Source organism: Falco rusticolus, chromosome 1, assembly GCF_015220075.1.
Source record: "Falco rusticolus isolate bFalRus1 chromosome 1, bFalRus1.pri, whole genome shotgun sequence".
NCBI classification, from domain to species: Eukaryota; Metazoa; Chordata; class Aves; order Falconiformes; family Falconidae; genus Falco; species Falco rusticolus.
This window is the reverse complement of record NC_051187.1, coordinates 44,752,320-44,765,159: the sequence shown is the minus strand read 5'-3', so window position 1 is coordinate 44,765,159 and position 12,840 is coordinate 44,752,320. Positions and strand designations below refer to the sequence as shown.

General features: G+C 39.1%; 1 protein-coding gene across 1 annotated transcript in view; it reads left to right on the top strand.

Annotated features, from left to right (window-relative positions):
• Positions 1-10,690, top strand: part of TLL1 (tolloid like 1) — a 139,086-nt gene extending 128,396 nt beyond the window's left edge. Inside the window, exons 19-21 of the mRNA XM_037377314.1 lie at positions 363-576; positions 6,426-6,676; positions 8,682-10,690. Coding sequence (XP_037233211.1) covers positions 363-576; positions 6,426-6,676; positions 8,682-8,816 — 600 coding nt within the window. The 3' untranslated portion in view covers positions 8,817-10,690. The remainder of the gene's footprint in view (positions 1-362; positions 577-6,425; positions 6,677-8,681) is intronic.
• Positions 10,691-12,840: the final 2,150 nt, after the last annotated feature.

The following is a 12,840-nucleotide window of genomic DNA, read 5'->3' as shown; positions in this document are numbered from 1 at the left end:
AATAATTTCCTGCTTTTTGCTGTTTCGAATCTTCTGTGAAATTTGGAATAATCCTGCAAACAGAAAGGCCATCATATTCTAGATTTAATATTCTTTTATGGATATTCATTAGCTATAAAGATTCTAATGCCTTTCTATGTGAAGGATGATGCTGTCTTGAAGTTCACTGTCTTAATTGTTTCTCCGTTTTCTCAAAATCTGTATGTTACTCAAAGCTACGGGCTTGTAGGGGCAGTGATGTTCAATCTGTCAACTGCATCTACTTTGTTTTGTGAAAAATGCTAACAGTACATATGTATCACGTAAGTACAGTAAACACAGTACTACATTGAGTCATTTTGCCTTTTTTCCCCCCCCCCCAGACCTTCAATGAATTTGAGATAGAACAACATCAAGAATGTGCTTATGACCACTTGGAAGTGTTTGATGGTGAAAGTGAAAAATCACCAATTCTGGGACGCTTATGTGGCAATAAGATACCAGATCCTCTTATTGCTACTGGAAACAAAATGTTTCTCCGCTTTATTTCTGATGCATCAGTTCAAAGAAAAGGCTTCCAAGCAACGCATTCTACAGGTCAGAAAATCGGGATGTGCTTTACTAGTAACTTCTCCTTTGTCTTTAGTGGAAGATACTCAGGCATTTCTTTTCTAGGAATGGGATGAGTTAACAGATAAGATAATGTTACAACTAAATCTAATGAGACCTTAAGAACAGTAAGTCTGAGGTTGCAGAAAGTATTCTCTAATATTTTCTTTCTCCTTCTGTCTCTCTCTCTCTTTCTTGGGTAAGCAATTAAAAGATTTTGAAACAATCTGAGAAAAAGAAGGTACTGGCATAGACAATCGGAGATATTTCTTAGGATTCATGCCACTACTCTGTAAAAGATTCAGTAGCTTTTCTTTGTATTTGTAATGGCAATACTTCCCTGGGGCATGTGATGCCCCTCCATTACTTTCCTGTTCTAACTTAAACAAAAGTCTGGGGTTTGTGTAAACAGCTGTTAAATTCCTGTAGAGCTAAAAAGGAAAGGCAAGTCAAAGGAGAATAAGAAAAAACAATACTGAAGGCTCTCTTTTAAGACCTTAAGAATATAATATTCATGTTTACCATTTAGTTTTGTTCTTTGGCAAAATCACTGAAATTGAAAGCAGTGTTTTGCCATTGAATTAATGGATTTCCTGGGATATTTTCAGTGTGTAAGTTATTTCCCGACATTGCTTGGCTCAGAGTGGCCCCTAGTGCTGAGTTTCTGAAGTTCTAGTGCCTGCTGTAAGGCGAGGGGGCTTGGGTTTTTTTGTTTGCTTTCTTCTTCAGCTTGAAAGTCTATCTTTACTCTCCAAAGTTAATTCTTACACATTAAGTATTTGGCAATAAATATTAATGCATAAAATATTTTATAAATATCTGTACCAGTAGATAAGGTTTACTGACAGGCAGCAATTGTTAATAGAAGATTGTAATCAATGTGATTAGTCAATGTTAATACAATTTGATATTACCCAGAGTATTCATTAAGTTGATGTGTAACTCAGCTAACAAATTCTCATATATCAGGGTTAGAATTTTCTCTGTTTTCCTTCTGCTTTGTTAAGAATAATTCTAAAACTTTATTAACTTAATTTCCCTTTCAATTCAAACAGTAGGCAAGGGTATACGAACTGTACACAGCATCATCTGGGCCTCCAAAGCAACAAGTTTAGCTACCATTAGTTCAGTTACTTTTTCATATGGAAAATCTTCTTGTACAAGCATGCCATTGTTTGCCTTCCCTATCACAGTAACTCCTTCCCTTAGATGGAAAAGTAGATAGAACCGGTAATAATTACTAATTTTTAAAGTACCTCAGGTTAAATAGTTAAAGGGCAGAACTCATTAGAAACAGGTGGTATAAAAAGATAAATGTCTCATTTTCAATTTGCAGAATTGGAAGAATCACTGTGTGAAAGAAGTTCAAAAGTATACCCCATAACCTCTAAATTTGCTACACAATTGTAGCAAATTTAATTGTAAAATTGCTACACAATTAAAAAAAAATAACCAAAATTGCTAGTTGTGTTATGATTTGCTGGAATTTCCCTCATATCTGCTGTGTTTTCTGTACCTTAATTGCAAAAACTTTCTTAGTGTGCGTAATAGTGCTTTCCTGAGAAAGTCTGAAGAATAAAATCTGCCCAGTTTTTAAGGAAGTTGTAAAAATTATAAAGTTTGCCTCCTTAAGAGAGAACATGTATTTCTGTCAACTGCTGCTCACAAACTGCTCGCCAAGTGAAACGGTGCATCCCCGGCATGTGCTTTGGGGTGGGGACTGAGTGAGGAACGACTGGGATCTGCAGCTTTTCCCTGCAATCCTGAGCCAAGCACAGATGCTCTGTGGGAATTTCACCTCTGTGCTTTGGACACACATGCAAATGACTAGATCTCTAACAAGTGTGTCAACAGTGGATTGTATTTCCTTGTTTTAGTTTTTCTAGCAAATAATAATTGACGGTATGCAATGGAAGTAGGCAAGGTTGTGCTCAGTCCTTCACAGCTGTGCAGACAGACAGGGAGGGCCAAGGAAGCTACTCCCTTCACTTCTGACCCGTCGGCAGAACTCACTCAGTACAAGTGTCATCTCAAAAATGAGTTTGTTACCCAGTGTGCAAAATCAATGGAGAAGTCTAAGAACAGGAGGTATTGCCTTTAATAAAAAATTGCGCAAGTTTGGGTGCTAGGTGAGCTAGCACACCTTGGTAGTTTCCACAGTGGATTTATACATGATTAAATGAACATGAATTTGTTAATGACCAACCCTCTAACACTGACTGGATGGTGATCTGTGTAATGATTATGCAATGTTACTGGTTAGCTGTGCATGCTCTTTGAGGAGGGCTCTCTTTGTGGTACCACTTTGGTGTAGGGGTATGTGTTTTAGTATTACAGTGAAGGTAGTTTGCTGAAGGACACATTTTTGGTTATCTGTCCAACAAGTAGCAGATCAAGAGTCTTGTGTTGTCAGCTTTCAAGGTTTTGATTGTTCTTCAAAGTCACCTTGTCCTAAGCAGCAATTACTTCAGTTAATCATCCTCGATAGTTCTTTGCATGGGACATTCTGAGGCAAAATGATGTGTGCATTCTGTTTCTTCAAGAATATGTGCAGATTGTTAAACAAAACCATGTGTCCGTATAGTCTGGTTACAAAATTTGATAACGGAAGAACTTGTGTAATACAACAGCAGTGAAAGAGTAACTGGATGCTATGCCCAAAGAGGTCTGTGCTGCTGTATTCCTGGCATCTTCATGATTTAATGGCTGCTTCTTCTAGCAGATCCTGATGATGTTGATTTCCCTTCTGTGACACTTTTTGGCTTGAGATACTATCCAAGTTCCAAATTACCATTTAATATTTCAGAAAATGGGATAAAACTGTGCCAGCAGAGGCAATGAAGTTTAAAAAAAAAAAAAAAAAGTTTGGATCAAAAGGCTTCCCTGGGTGGAACAAAACTTATAAAATGGTTTTTTTTTAAAGTGCAACATAGTTTTAGAAAGAGATTCTGTTATATTTTCCCTTCTCAGAAAAGGCATAACCCATCCAGAAGGAATTTGTAACAATGTTCCTGAGAACATTAAACGTCATTGCTCAGGAAGTGATTTGGTTGCCCTTACACAGGCATCTAGTCCCCTTTCTGATGGCCTCGTTTATGGTGCCTGGCCTCCAGCCACTGTTGCAGGAGGTTGCAGGTCTGCTGTGGGTCCTGTTCCTATCTGTCAACCCTGGGAGGATGTCTGAAAAATTTGAACGTCTCAGATGTCGCTCAGTTCCAGATCCTGTGTTGCTTCCAAAATGACTGCAATAATTCAGTTTGGCAATGCTGAATCAAATTTATAATCTTCTTTCCCTAGTTCGGATAGCGTGGGTTTAAGCTTTTTCCATCTGTCCAGCTTGTTAAACAGCCAAGAGACAGTGGCTTGATTTGGTCTTCAGTTTGTAAGAAGCCTAAATGCCCCTAGAAATGTGAGGAAACAAGAGAGGGGTTTTGTTCTTTAGCTGATCTATAAACGTGTCCAAAAGCTGTCAGATCAACAGCATTTTATAACTTGGGCATATGTCTTTACAGTCAGGTGTGTACGTCACACCTACAACGGAGCAGCTACACGTGCGCAGTGGAAAGCAGGCTGGGTGGTCAGCGGTGCGAGTGCTGGTGTCACTGCTCGGCAGTGGTGCTGTGCGGCACTGCTCCCTTCCCTGCACCCAGCACAGCATGGCCCACGTCGCCTGACGCAGCGCTGCGTCGTGCAGGCTGGAGATGGACTTTTGACACTACAGCTTATACCTTAACGAATTGAAAATTTGACTTGTAATTCCTAAAAATCAATACTTTATCCTAAAATATAAGGAGGAGGACAGGGGAAAGGGAATTGCCATTTTCCACAGTTGTCAGTATGGCTGCAAGTTTCCTTTACGCTTGTGTCCACTGTAGCAAGCAGAGGGAAGAAATGCAGACAGTTCAATAAACATGTTCTTCTTAGCAGCTGTTCTGTGTCTGAAGCAGGGAGGTATTCTTAATGTTGGGAACAGTCAAGTAAAAAAAAAAAAAAAAAAAAAAGGGAAATAAGTGAATCTAAGAATAGGAAAAAATAAGGGGGAAAAAAATTAGTGTATTAGAAAACCAATGAGAACTGTTTGAGCTATCTCGTTTGACAAATTTTCTTTATCATGTGGTCCTATCTGTTCTCTAAAATGAAAAAATGTTGAAATTTCAGATTGAACCACAGATCATACATAATGGACTAGTCTGCTTACATAATTTATATTTCCTGTTTTGGTTCCTTCAATTCCTTATTAACAAAAACCACGCATTTTTAAAAATAAGGTTTTGGTCGTCTCACTGTCGTTAATTCCCAGCTGAAATGTGATTCCTCACAATGCAGTATTGCAGTCGGTCATGTTTGCTGTGCGTGGAGTCCATGGCGCTGAAGTCAAATTCAAAGTGTCTCTTCACCAAAGCTTGGAAATATTTGAATCTTGCAATTTGTTTCAGGTTATTATAAAGTCACCAATTTACAGTATCTACATTTCATAAAAATGCAAATCGAATTACTTATTTGTTTATAAGAATTTAATTTAAACTTGTGAATGTCAGGTTTCTGTTCAAACTGATTTGCATTGGGTGCTTTTATAGGTGCTGTAAGGGCTGCCTTTTCTTAATGAGAAACCAAAACTAAATTGCGCTATTTTCATTGAAATCTTTGTACCGTAAAGAGAAGAAGCCTCCACCCACCTCTTAGAAACATAATAAACAATGCTCTTTTTTTTGTTTGTTTAAGTACAAATTTCCATCTGTTGTCGGTTGCATTGTAATAGACTTTTAATTGGCAAATTCAGAACACCTATATATTTAAATTATTGTAGAAGCTGAATTCACTGACTGTTTAGGATAGAATACTAGTTTTAATTCTAGGTGCTGAAAATATTTAGAAAGGGTAAAGTACTAGCTACTGTTTGGGTTTTGGATTTTGGTTTTTTTGGTTTTGGTTGTGGGGGTGGGGGGGGGGGGGGGTGTTTGTTTAGTGCATTTTTAGCAATTTCTGTCCTCCAGCAAACTGGCTAAAGAGCAGCTTATTCAACTAAACAGTAAAGTTAATTCATATTTAAATTATGAACTTCTTCAGTAGTTATAAACAATCTCTAAAGACCCACCTACATTTTGCTGCTGTGTAAAATAGAGTTTTATACTGTAGTTATTGCTTTGGCATAAGGTAAGTATCTCCTGCTCGAGACTTGCCTTAAGAGCAGACTTTCAGCTACAAGGTTTTCTCTGGTAGTAGCACAGAAACTCCCAGCCATGATCTTTTGTATAGAAAGACCCATTTGTGTCCACAAATGTGCAGCAAACAGACTAGCAGGCTTGGCTGTGGTGGTTAGTGTTGAGCTGGCTCTCCAGACACCAGATGATGGTTTAAGCTGACACTCCTATGAAACACAAGACTTCTGCACTGGATTGCTGACTACAAGTGTGCTAGTGCTGATCCTCCTCTGGCGCTTGCAAACGGTGTCGTTAACCCCTGTGGAAATGTCACCACTGAAATGTGGATGCCTCGCTTAAAGCACTTGCCTTGCTGGCCACAGGCACCTACCTCTCCAGCACCTACCCAAAGCATGTCCTACCACTTGAACCACATTCCTTATAACTTTGGTGTTCCCTGTTCACTTGAAAATCATGAAATATGCTCAACTGTCTGTAGTTATAAAACAGAGGAAATCAGATTGATGGATTTGTATTCATACTGTGTATTACTTCAATCTACACCTTGTTTGATTGACCTGTTTGTGGCATGAAAGTGCACTCTGCCTGAATACAGCTGGGCATCTGTGAAAAGAAAATGCTAATTTGCACTGGATAAGCATCTTCTTCCTTTTTTTTTTTAATTCCTCTATTTAGAGTGTGGTGGTCGGCTGAAAGCTGAAACCAAGCCCAAAGATCTGTACTCGCATGCTCAGTTCGGCGACAACAACTATCCGGTCCAGGCAGACTGTGACTGGCTCCTGGTGGCAGAGCGCAGCTATCGAGTCGAGTTAATGTTCCAGACTTTCGAGGTTGAAGAAGAGGCAGACTGTGGTTACGACTACGTGGAACTTTTTAATGGTCATGATAAGACAGCTCTGCGACTTGGTCGATTTTGTGGATCTGGGGTAAGTAGCCAGGGATTAAACTTTTTCTTTTTTTCCTTCCACAAGGACAAGAGTGAGAAAGACAGGGCAGAGGTAGGAAAAATTCAAGAAGGCGTAAGGTTCAGTTACTACACCTTATAATGAAGATACTAGATTATCTGCTTCAGGCTTTTATTTTTATTATTGCTTGTCATACAAGCATTCCCTTGAAATATTTTCAACAATAAATATTCTTATCTAGTTTTTGACCAAAGTATTGTAATGTTATGTTAAGCTATACATTGCTGACAGTTTAGTGTCAGCACCCAAAAAAAAGTTAGCAGCGTTCTCCCTTACAGGGAGAGAAATGCAGTGATGTTGAAAATTATTGCATTAAAATTCTTTCAATTTGAACGCAGAAGCCATATTTTACAGGGGAGGGGCTCTTGGGAAGCATTTATAATAGGCTCATCTTTACTACTTAAATCTGATCTTAGGGGAGAAAGTGATCCTAAACTGCTTGATTAATATGGGCCTTAAGAAAGCCCTGTTCATCCCATGTGCATCTCTGACATGTTTTAACTATGAGGCATGGAGGTGACATCCTGAAAAAGATGTATGCTGTTTCTCCTTTTAGATTTGCATTGTTCTGTTGCTGCCTGCCTTGCAAAAGGTGGTGCGTTGATCCCACAGGTCGCATGAACTCTTTGTATGTGTGCAAATGCAAACACGCTTTCACACATACACTCTGCCTATGTGAAAGGTTTGAAAGTCTCTGCATAAGATGATAGGAGCTCTTAATTAACCACATGTGATTTTTTTTTTTTGATTCAGCCACAGTGCTGGATCAAACATCTCAGTCATTCAGGTGAGATAACTCTAAGCTGGCTTGAATGCACTTCCAGGTCACTTTGTGCACTTTCGATGACATAAAGATGCAGGAAAGGTGCTACCACTGAATTGTGGGCAATATATTCAAAGGGCAATGCTACATGAGGTCAGCATCTACTAATTTACACAAAACAATACTTTTTTTCACAAGTTGCCCTATTTTTTACAACAAGTAGGAGGGCAGCAAAGTGGAGAATGGCCCCACCTTGGGCTGACTTTTTTTTTTGGGGGGGGGGGGGGGGGGTCGGGGGGTGGGGAGCGCTATGCTCTTGTGGGGGGTGGTAGAGTGGTTGGGTTTTGCTGTTGTTTTGGTTTGATTCCGCTAAGATATGCATGAATGGCTTTAGAGACCATATAGGAAAGATGGAATTAAATAGAGAAGCTATTGAAAGCAAAATAATGCAAACTGAAGTGGGAAAAAGATGCTATTAGTATATATTACCACCTTCTCAAAAATGATTTGGTTGTTCAGCTGGTACTTTTGATCACTGTGCTTCAGTAATAGAACAGACCATCATGAGGGCTATGAAGAATAAGATGTAAAATAGGTCCTGGTGTTCGTTTGTCTAAACCTAGAGTGTTGTGTATGGTCCGGGCCAGTCACTTACATGACTCCAGCAGAGCTATAGAAGCTATCTGGGAAGGATAAAAGAGCGAGGAGCTTTGTTTTCTTTGTCTCATGAAAAGGCATTGCAGAGATATGCCATACAAACTGGAGAGTTTAAATCAGATTCAGAAAGTATGATGGCACATTTATTTAGATTGTGCAAAAAGATGCTTTTCAGACCCAGAGCTTGAAATTGAAAGAGTGCATGTTAATTCAAAAGCAAAAAGTTAGAATAGATAACTGCCAAACTTCTGCCAACAGATGAAAATTCAAATATCATGATTTAAGCTGACTCTCCAGCGTTTAGGAGTTTAGGCTGTCATTTCCTCAGTCTGCCTCAGAAATTCCTGGCCTATAATTGAGAGCTGAATGAGATAGAAGCGTTTTATCTGGTGATGTCTGATAGCACCATGTGATACCTGGTGGAATTACCTGACAAGACACAACAGAAAAAGAGAAATATCCATAAGAAAAAAAAAAAAAAATGTGATGAAGGGGATAAATACACAGAGTGGACAGATAATTTGGTTTTTTGTTTCTTTATTTTAGCCACCAGAAGAAATTTATTCAGCGGGGGAAGCTCTTTTACTTCACTTTCACACTGATGATACAATCAACAAGAAAGGATTTCATATACGATACAGAAGTATAAAATATCCAGATAGTGTGCACACCAAAAAATAACGCAAGAACCTCTATGACAGAAAAGGAGAGTGAGAAAGAAAGTACAATGGAAAGGAAGAAAAGGGTTTCTCTTTTTTTAAACTGAGGTTATTAGCACAATTGTTTTATATGAGTTCAGTTGAAATGATGACTTATCAGACCAGAGACTGAAATAAATAGATAAAAGTCACCTAACCCAGTGGAATAGTCAAGATGATGATGTGCAGGCTCCATACTTGACTGTCTCTGCAAAGCTTGTGAAAGAACTTTGCATGCAGGGAAAATATAAAAGCTTTTGTTCACGGTTTGACATTTTTCATAGATGCGTGCAGATTCAATCAGTTGCATTCAGGGGAAGTGACCCTGCAGACCGTTCTTCCTTCTGACAATTGTATGGTGTCCAGGAGGAAAAAAAGCTCTTTCGGGTCACACACTCAAAATGCCGTCCTTAGATCTAGTTGCTTTGACTTTGTATCCTGTGTATGGTGTGTACAAGGACTTGAAATCAAGAGATGAAATGGGAAGGTCTTCCTGCATTGTTCTGTATTTTTTACAAATTCGTCTGTCATATCAGGTTATCAGTGTTTTGAAACTGGAAAATCCTACTTCTGAAACATAACTGATCTTTAGAGTATTTTGTTTTACTAATGACTGAGACGTCTGAACTGTTACATCAGTCATCACTGGTTGACTGAATTTGAACAGTGTAAGCATCTGAAAATGTTTGGTTTACTGGTTAAGTAAGCTATCTCCGATGATGTGGTCTTATTTTGCACTGAACATAGAGACTGAGATGAAAACCTGTTCTGAATCAAAATCTGTATCCAAGAGAAACAGAAATAATCAAGGGTCATCTGAAATTCCTCCTACTGAATTTGTTTTCAGCAGTACCTTTGGAACCACTACTAAGCTTTATTTCTTCGGACCTGTTTGTGAATGAGCTAATTGCCTGGTTTAGCTACTCAGAAATGAAGCTGCAGTAGTATCCAAGAGAGAGGTTTCCCAAAGAACTTTTTTTTTTTCTGGGACTAAGAGTATATGTGATGGTATAAAAACAAAACAAACAAACAAACAAAAGCAAACCAAAAAACCCCAGACCCAAGAATTGTTTGTTATCAAGAGTGAATTCCTATGGTGCTATTCCATGAACATTAAAAGCAAAAACAAACCAAGAAGTTTTAGACTTTTGAGCCAACAGCTTGCAGATCATGAATGTCTCACTACACCTGGCTGCATCTGGAGAAGAAAGGCTTTATGGCTCCTAGGGAGAGTGGGTTGCAACGGCAGCGCTAGTCCTGTGGAACAACTACTACTATTGCCTTAGAATCCTTGCACACGGTCAGACAGATCTTCCTGTAGATACACCTCTAATTTGATAAATAGTTAAATGACTTGGACATCTTAACGTACACTAACTAAATGATCTTCAAGCAAAAGCCCCATCTGCAGAGCGAGATCATCTACTGTAAATAACAGTGACCTGCTTCTGATGTAGAGATATGTTATGTTTAGATCTGAGATATTATATGTGCTTTAGGCCGTATGTGGCTTTAGTCGTAATGTATATGCATTATGTTAAGTATTGTATGAATGAGTGTTCCAAGGGAGTGAGAGGTATTGTATGAGTGAGAATGGAATTGTTTCTTTATGTGCCAAGTTCTATCAGGACCCTGTTTGACTGTAGCAACTTTTCTTTAAAGGCTTCATAGACAGATAACGAGGACTTCTAGTTGGCAAGAGTGAAGTTTAAAGGAAGTATTATGTTTCACTTACAACAAATATTATTTTGATATCCTTTGATGTAAGTTGCTACTCAGATTAGCTTAGTTTCTGTTTCCTTACTATGAACATACATTGGCACTAATAAATCTGATCTTTTTTTTATAAAAATAAAAGCCAAATGTCTGTATAGGTGTCTTTGGTTGTTTCAACAGCGCTGTTGCTGCTCATATATTACCATTTTCCTTTCCAGACAGCTTATGTTTGTGGATTAAAAAATGGAATAATTTCTGTATTTTTGTGATATTGCTCTGCTGCCCTTCTCTTTGCACAAGAAGTTAACCACAAACATTTTCTCCAAGGTCCCACAAAATTCAGGCAGAAATATTACTACAGTTTAAATAAAAAACCAAAGTGTTCTTAACCTTGATACATAATTTATCAGCTGGGTGGAGTTGCAGCGCGTGAGCTTCTGAGAGGAAAAGCCAGCAGCAGCAGCGTGTCCCTGGCATGGGCAGTCAAAAGACGCTGGGAAGGGCTGAGGCTGGGCGCAAGAGCAAGTTTCCATGTCATCTTTTTTCCACTTCTCTGTTCCAGTCTCCTCTTCATATTACCTCCCTTCCATTTGCTAAACAAAATATTTTAAGTCTTCCTTTTCTCTATATTTGGCTTTATTCCCCTCAGGGTTACTTTAATAACCACAGAGTTGTGCCATTATTATTTTTGGAAAGGTTTTTGTTGTTGTTGTTGATTCATACAGGCCCCTGTATAAATCCTACTGTCCTATGTTAAATAGTGCAACTGGAGTAGTTGGGGAAGGAGGTTAGACTGGGCAAGCTGAGGGCACCAGCACTGTATAGTATTTCTTACACCCTAAGGAAAGTGATTCTTTGTGGTCATATCTAAGTATAGCTTTTGAACACAGTATGTCTTGTATTACCTCACATAGAATATGTAGAAGTCAGAAGAGAGTTGCCATAACTTTGAATATAAAGTTTGATTTAATTTCTCTAATTGCTTATTCCTTTGTAGATCTCATATGCTTAAAAGCGGTGAATATGAGGAAGGTGTACTTAATGCTTATCTTGATGACAAGTGGACCATGTGGATCACATCTTCACATTGGCCGTGACCCTAGCCCATATCTCATGGTGCTGTCAGTTGCTATTGAAAACGTAGTTATTTCAAAGTCCTAGGAGGTTTTTCCTGAGGTAATGAAAATCACATATTCAGTGAACTCCTCATTTAATGGAAGTGTGCCTTATAAATAGCCTAACAATGAGGAAACAATGAAAAAAAAAACATTTATGCTGATGAAATTGTGAAAAGTAACATGGGTTATCCCCAAACAGTCTTTGAAATGGAGAAATTTGTTCACAACATACTAATTAAAGATCTTGCCCGTTTCACAGTCAACAAAACAAGACGTGAAATCCAGTGGGCTAGAAATCCGGCTTTGGGACCTGGTTATGGTGCATTGACTGGCAGCACTTCCAGCAGGGTGAAGATGACACTTATTCTGCTTCTTATTTGACACAAACTTTCTTGACTGTAAGCTGCTGGATTTTAATTAATTTTCCTGTAACATGTTGTAACGTTTTCTTCTTAGCTACATAAAGAGCTTCTGACGTGTGCTGAGAGTTAAATTCAGCATAAATGATGGAATGTGCTGCACCTGTGTGGCTGACTGGTTCTTGAGGAATTTAAGTCTGTGGCAGACCACATTCTGTGAGCAATACCATGCTCAGATAAGAGGGAAGATGTGTTTGGTGAAAGACTTCCCTTCTGTCCTTAAAAAAGAATAAAAATCATTGGTGAATGTCAATTAATATGGCGGCCTTGCATAAGAGCTGTGAAGGTCTAGCTGGAGTGAGTAAGGCAAGGTAGGTGTACACACAGCGGATATTCTGTTCTCTGCTGGCTCTTCGTTATAATCTGCAACATACTTGGGCAATCTTGCCTGCTCCGAGACCCATGAAACGGTGAGATGACCTAAGCATGGGCAAGAGCCAGATCAGGTCCTGAACACAGTATTGCGGCAGTACTTGTTCATTTAAAGCATGTTGCTTTTGAACCACTGGAAAAAATCAGATTAATTGGGTGGAAGCTTTATCCACCTGGGGAATCGGTTGTGCAGTTTTGCTGTGTGCCGGGGGCGCACATGGCACACCTCGTTTCTCATGATGGAGGGAATGGTTGCTGAGCCCGCAGGCTGCCGCTGACTGGCCGTGTGCTGCAGCCCCGCAGAGCGTGGGCACTGCTGGGGCACGCGGGAACTTTCTTTAATGTTTCAAATGGTTCTGTTCTGCCAAAGTTTATAGATCTC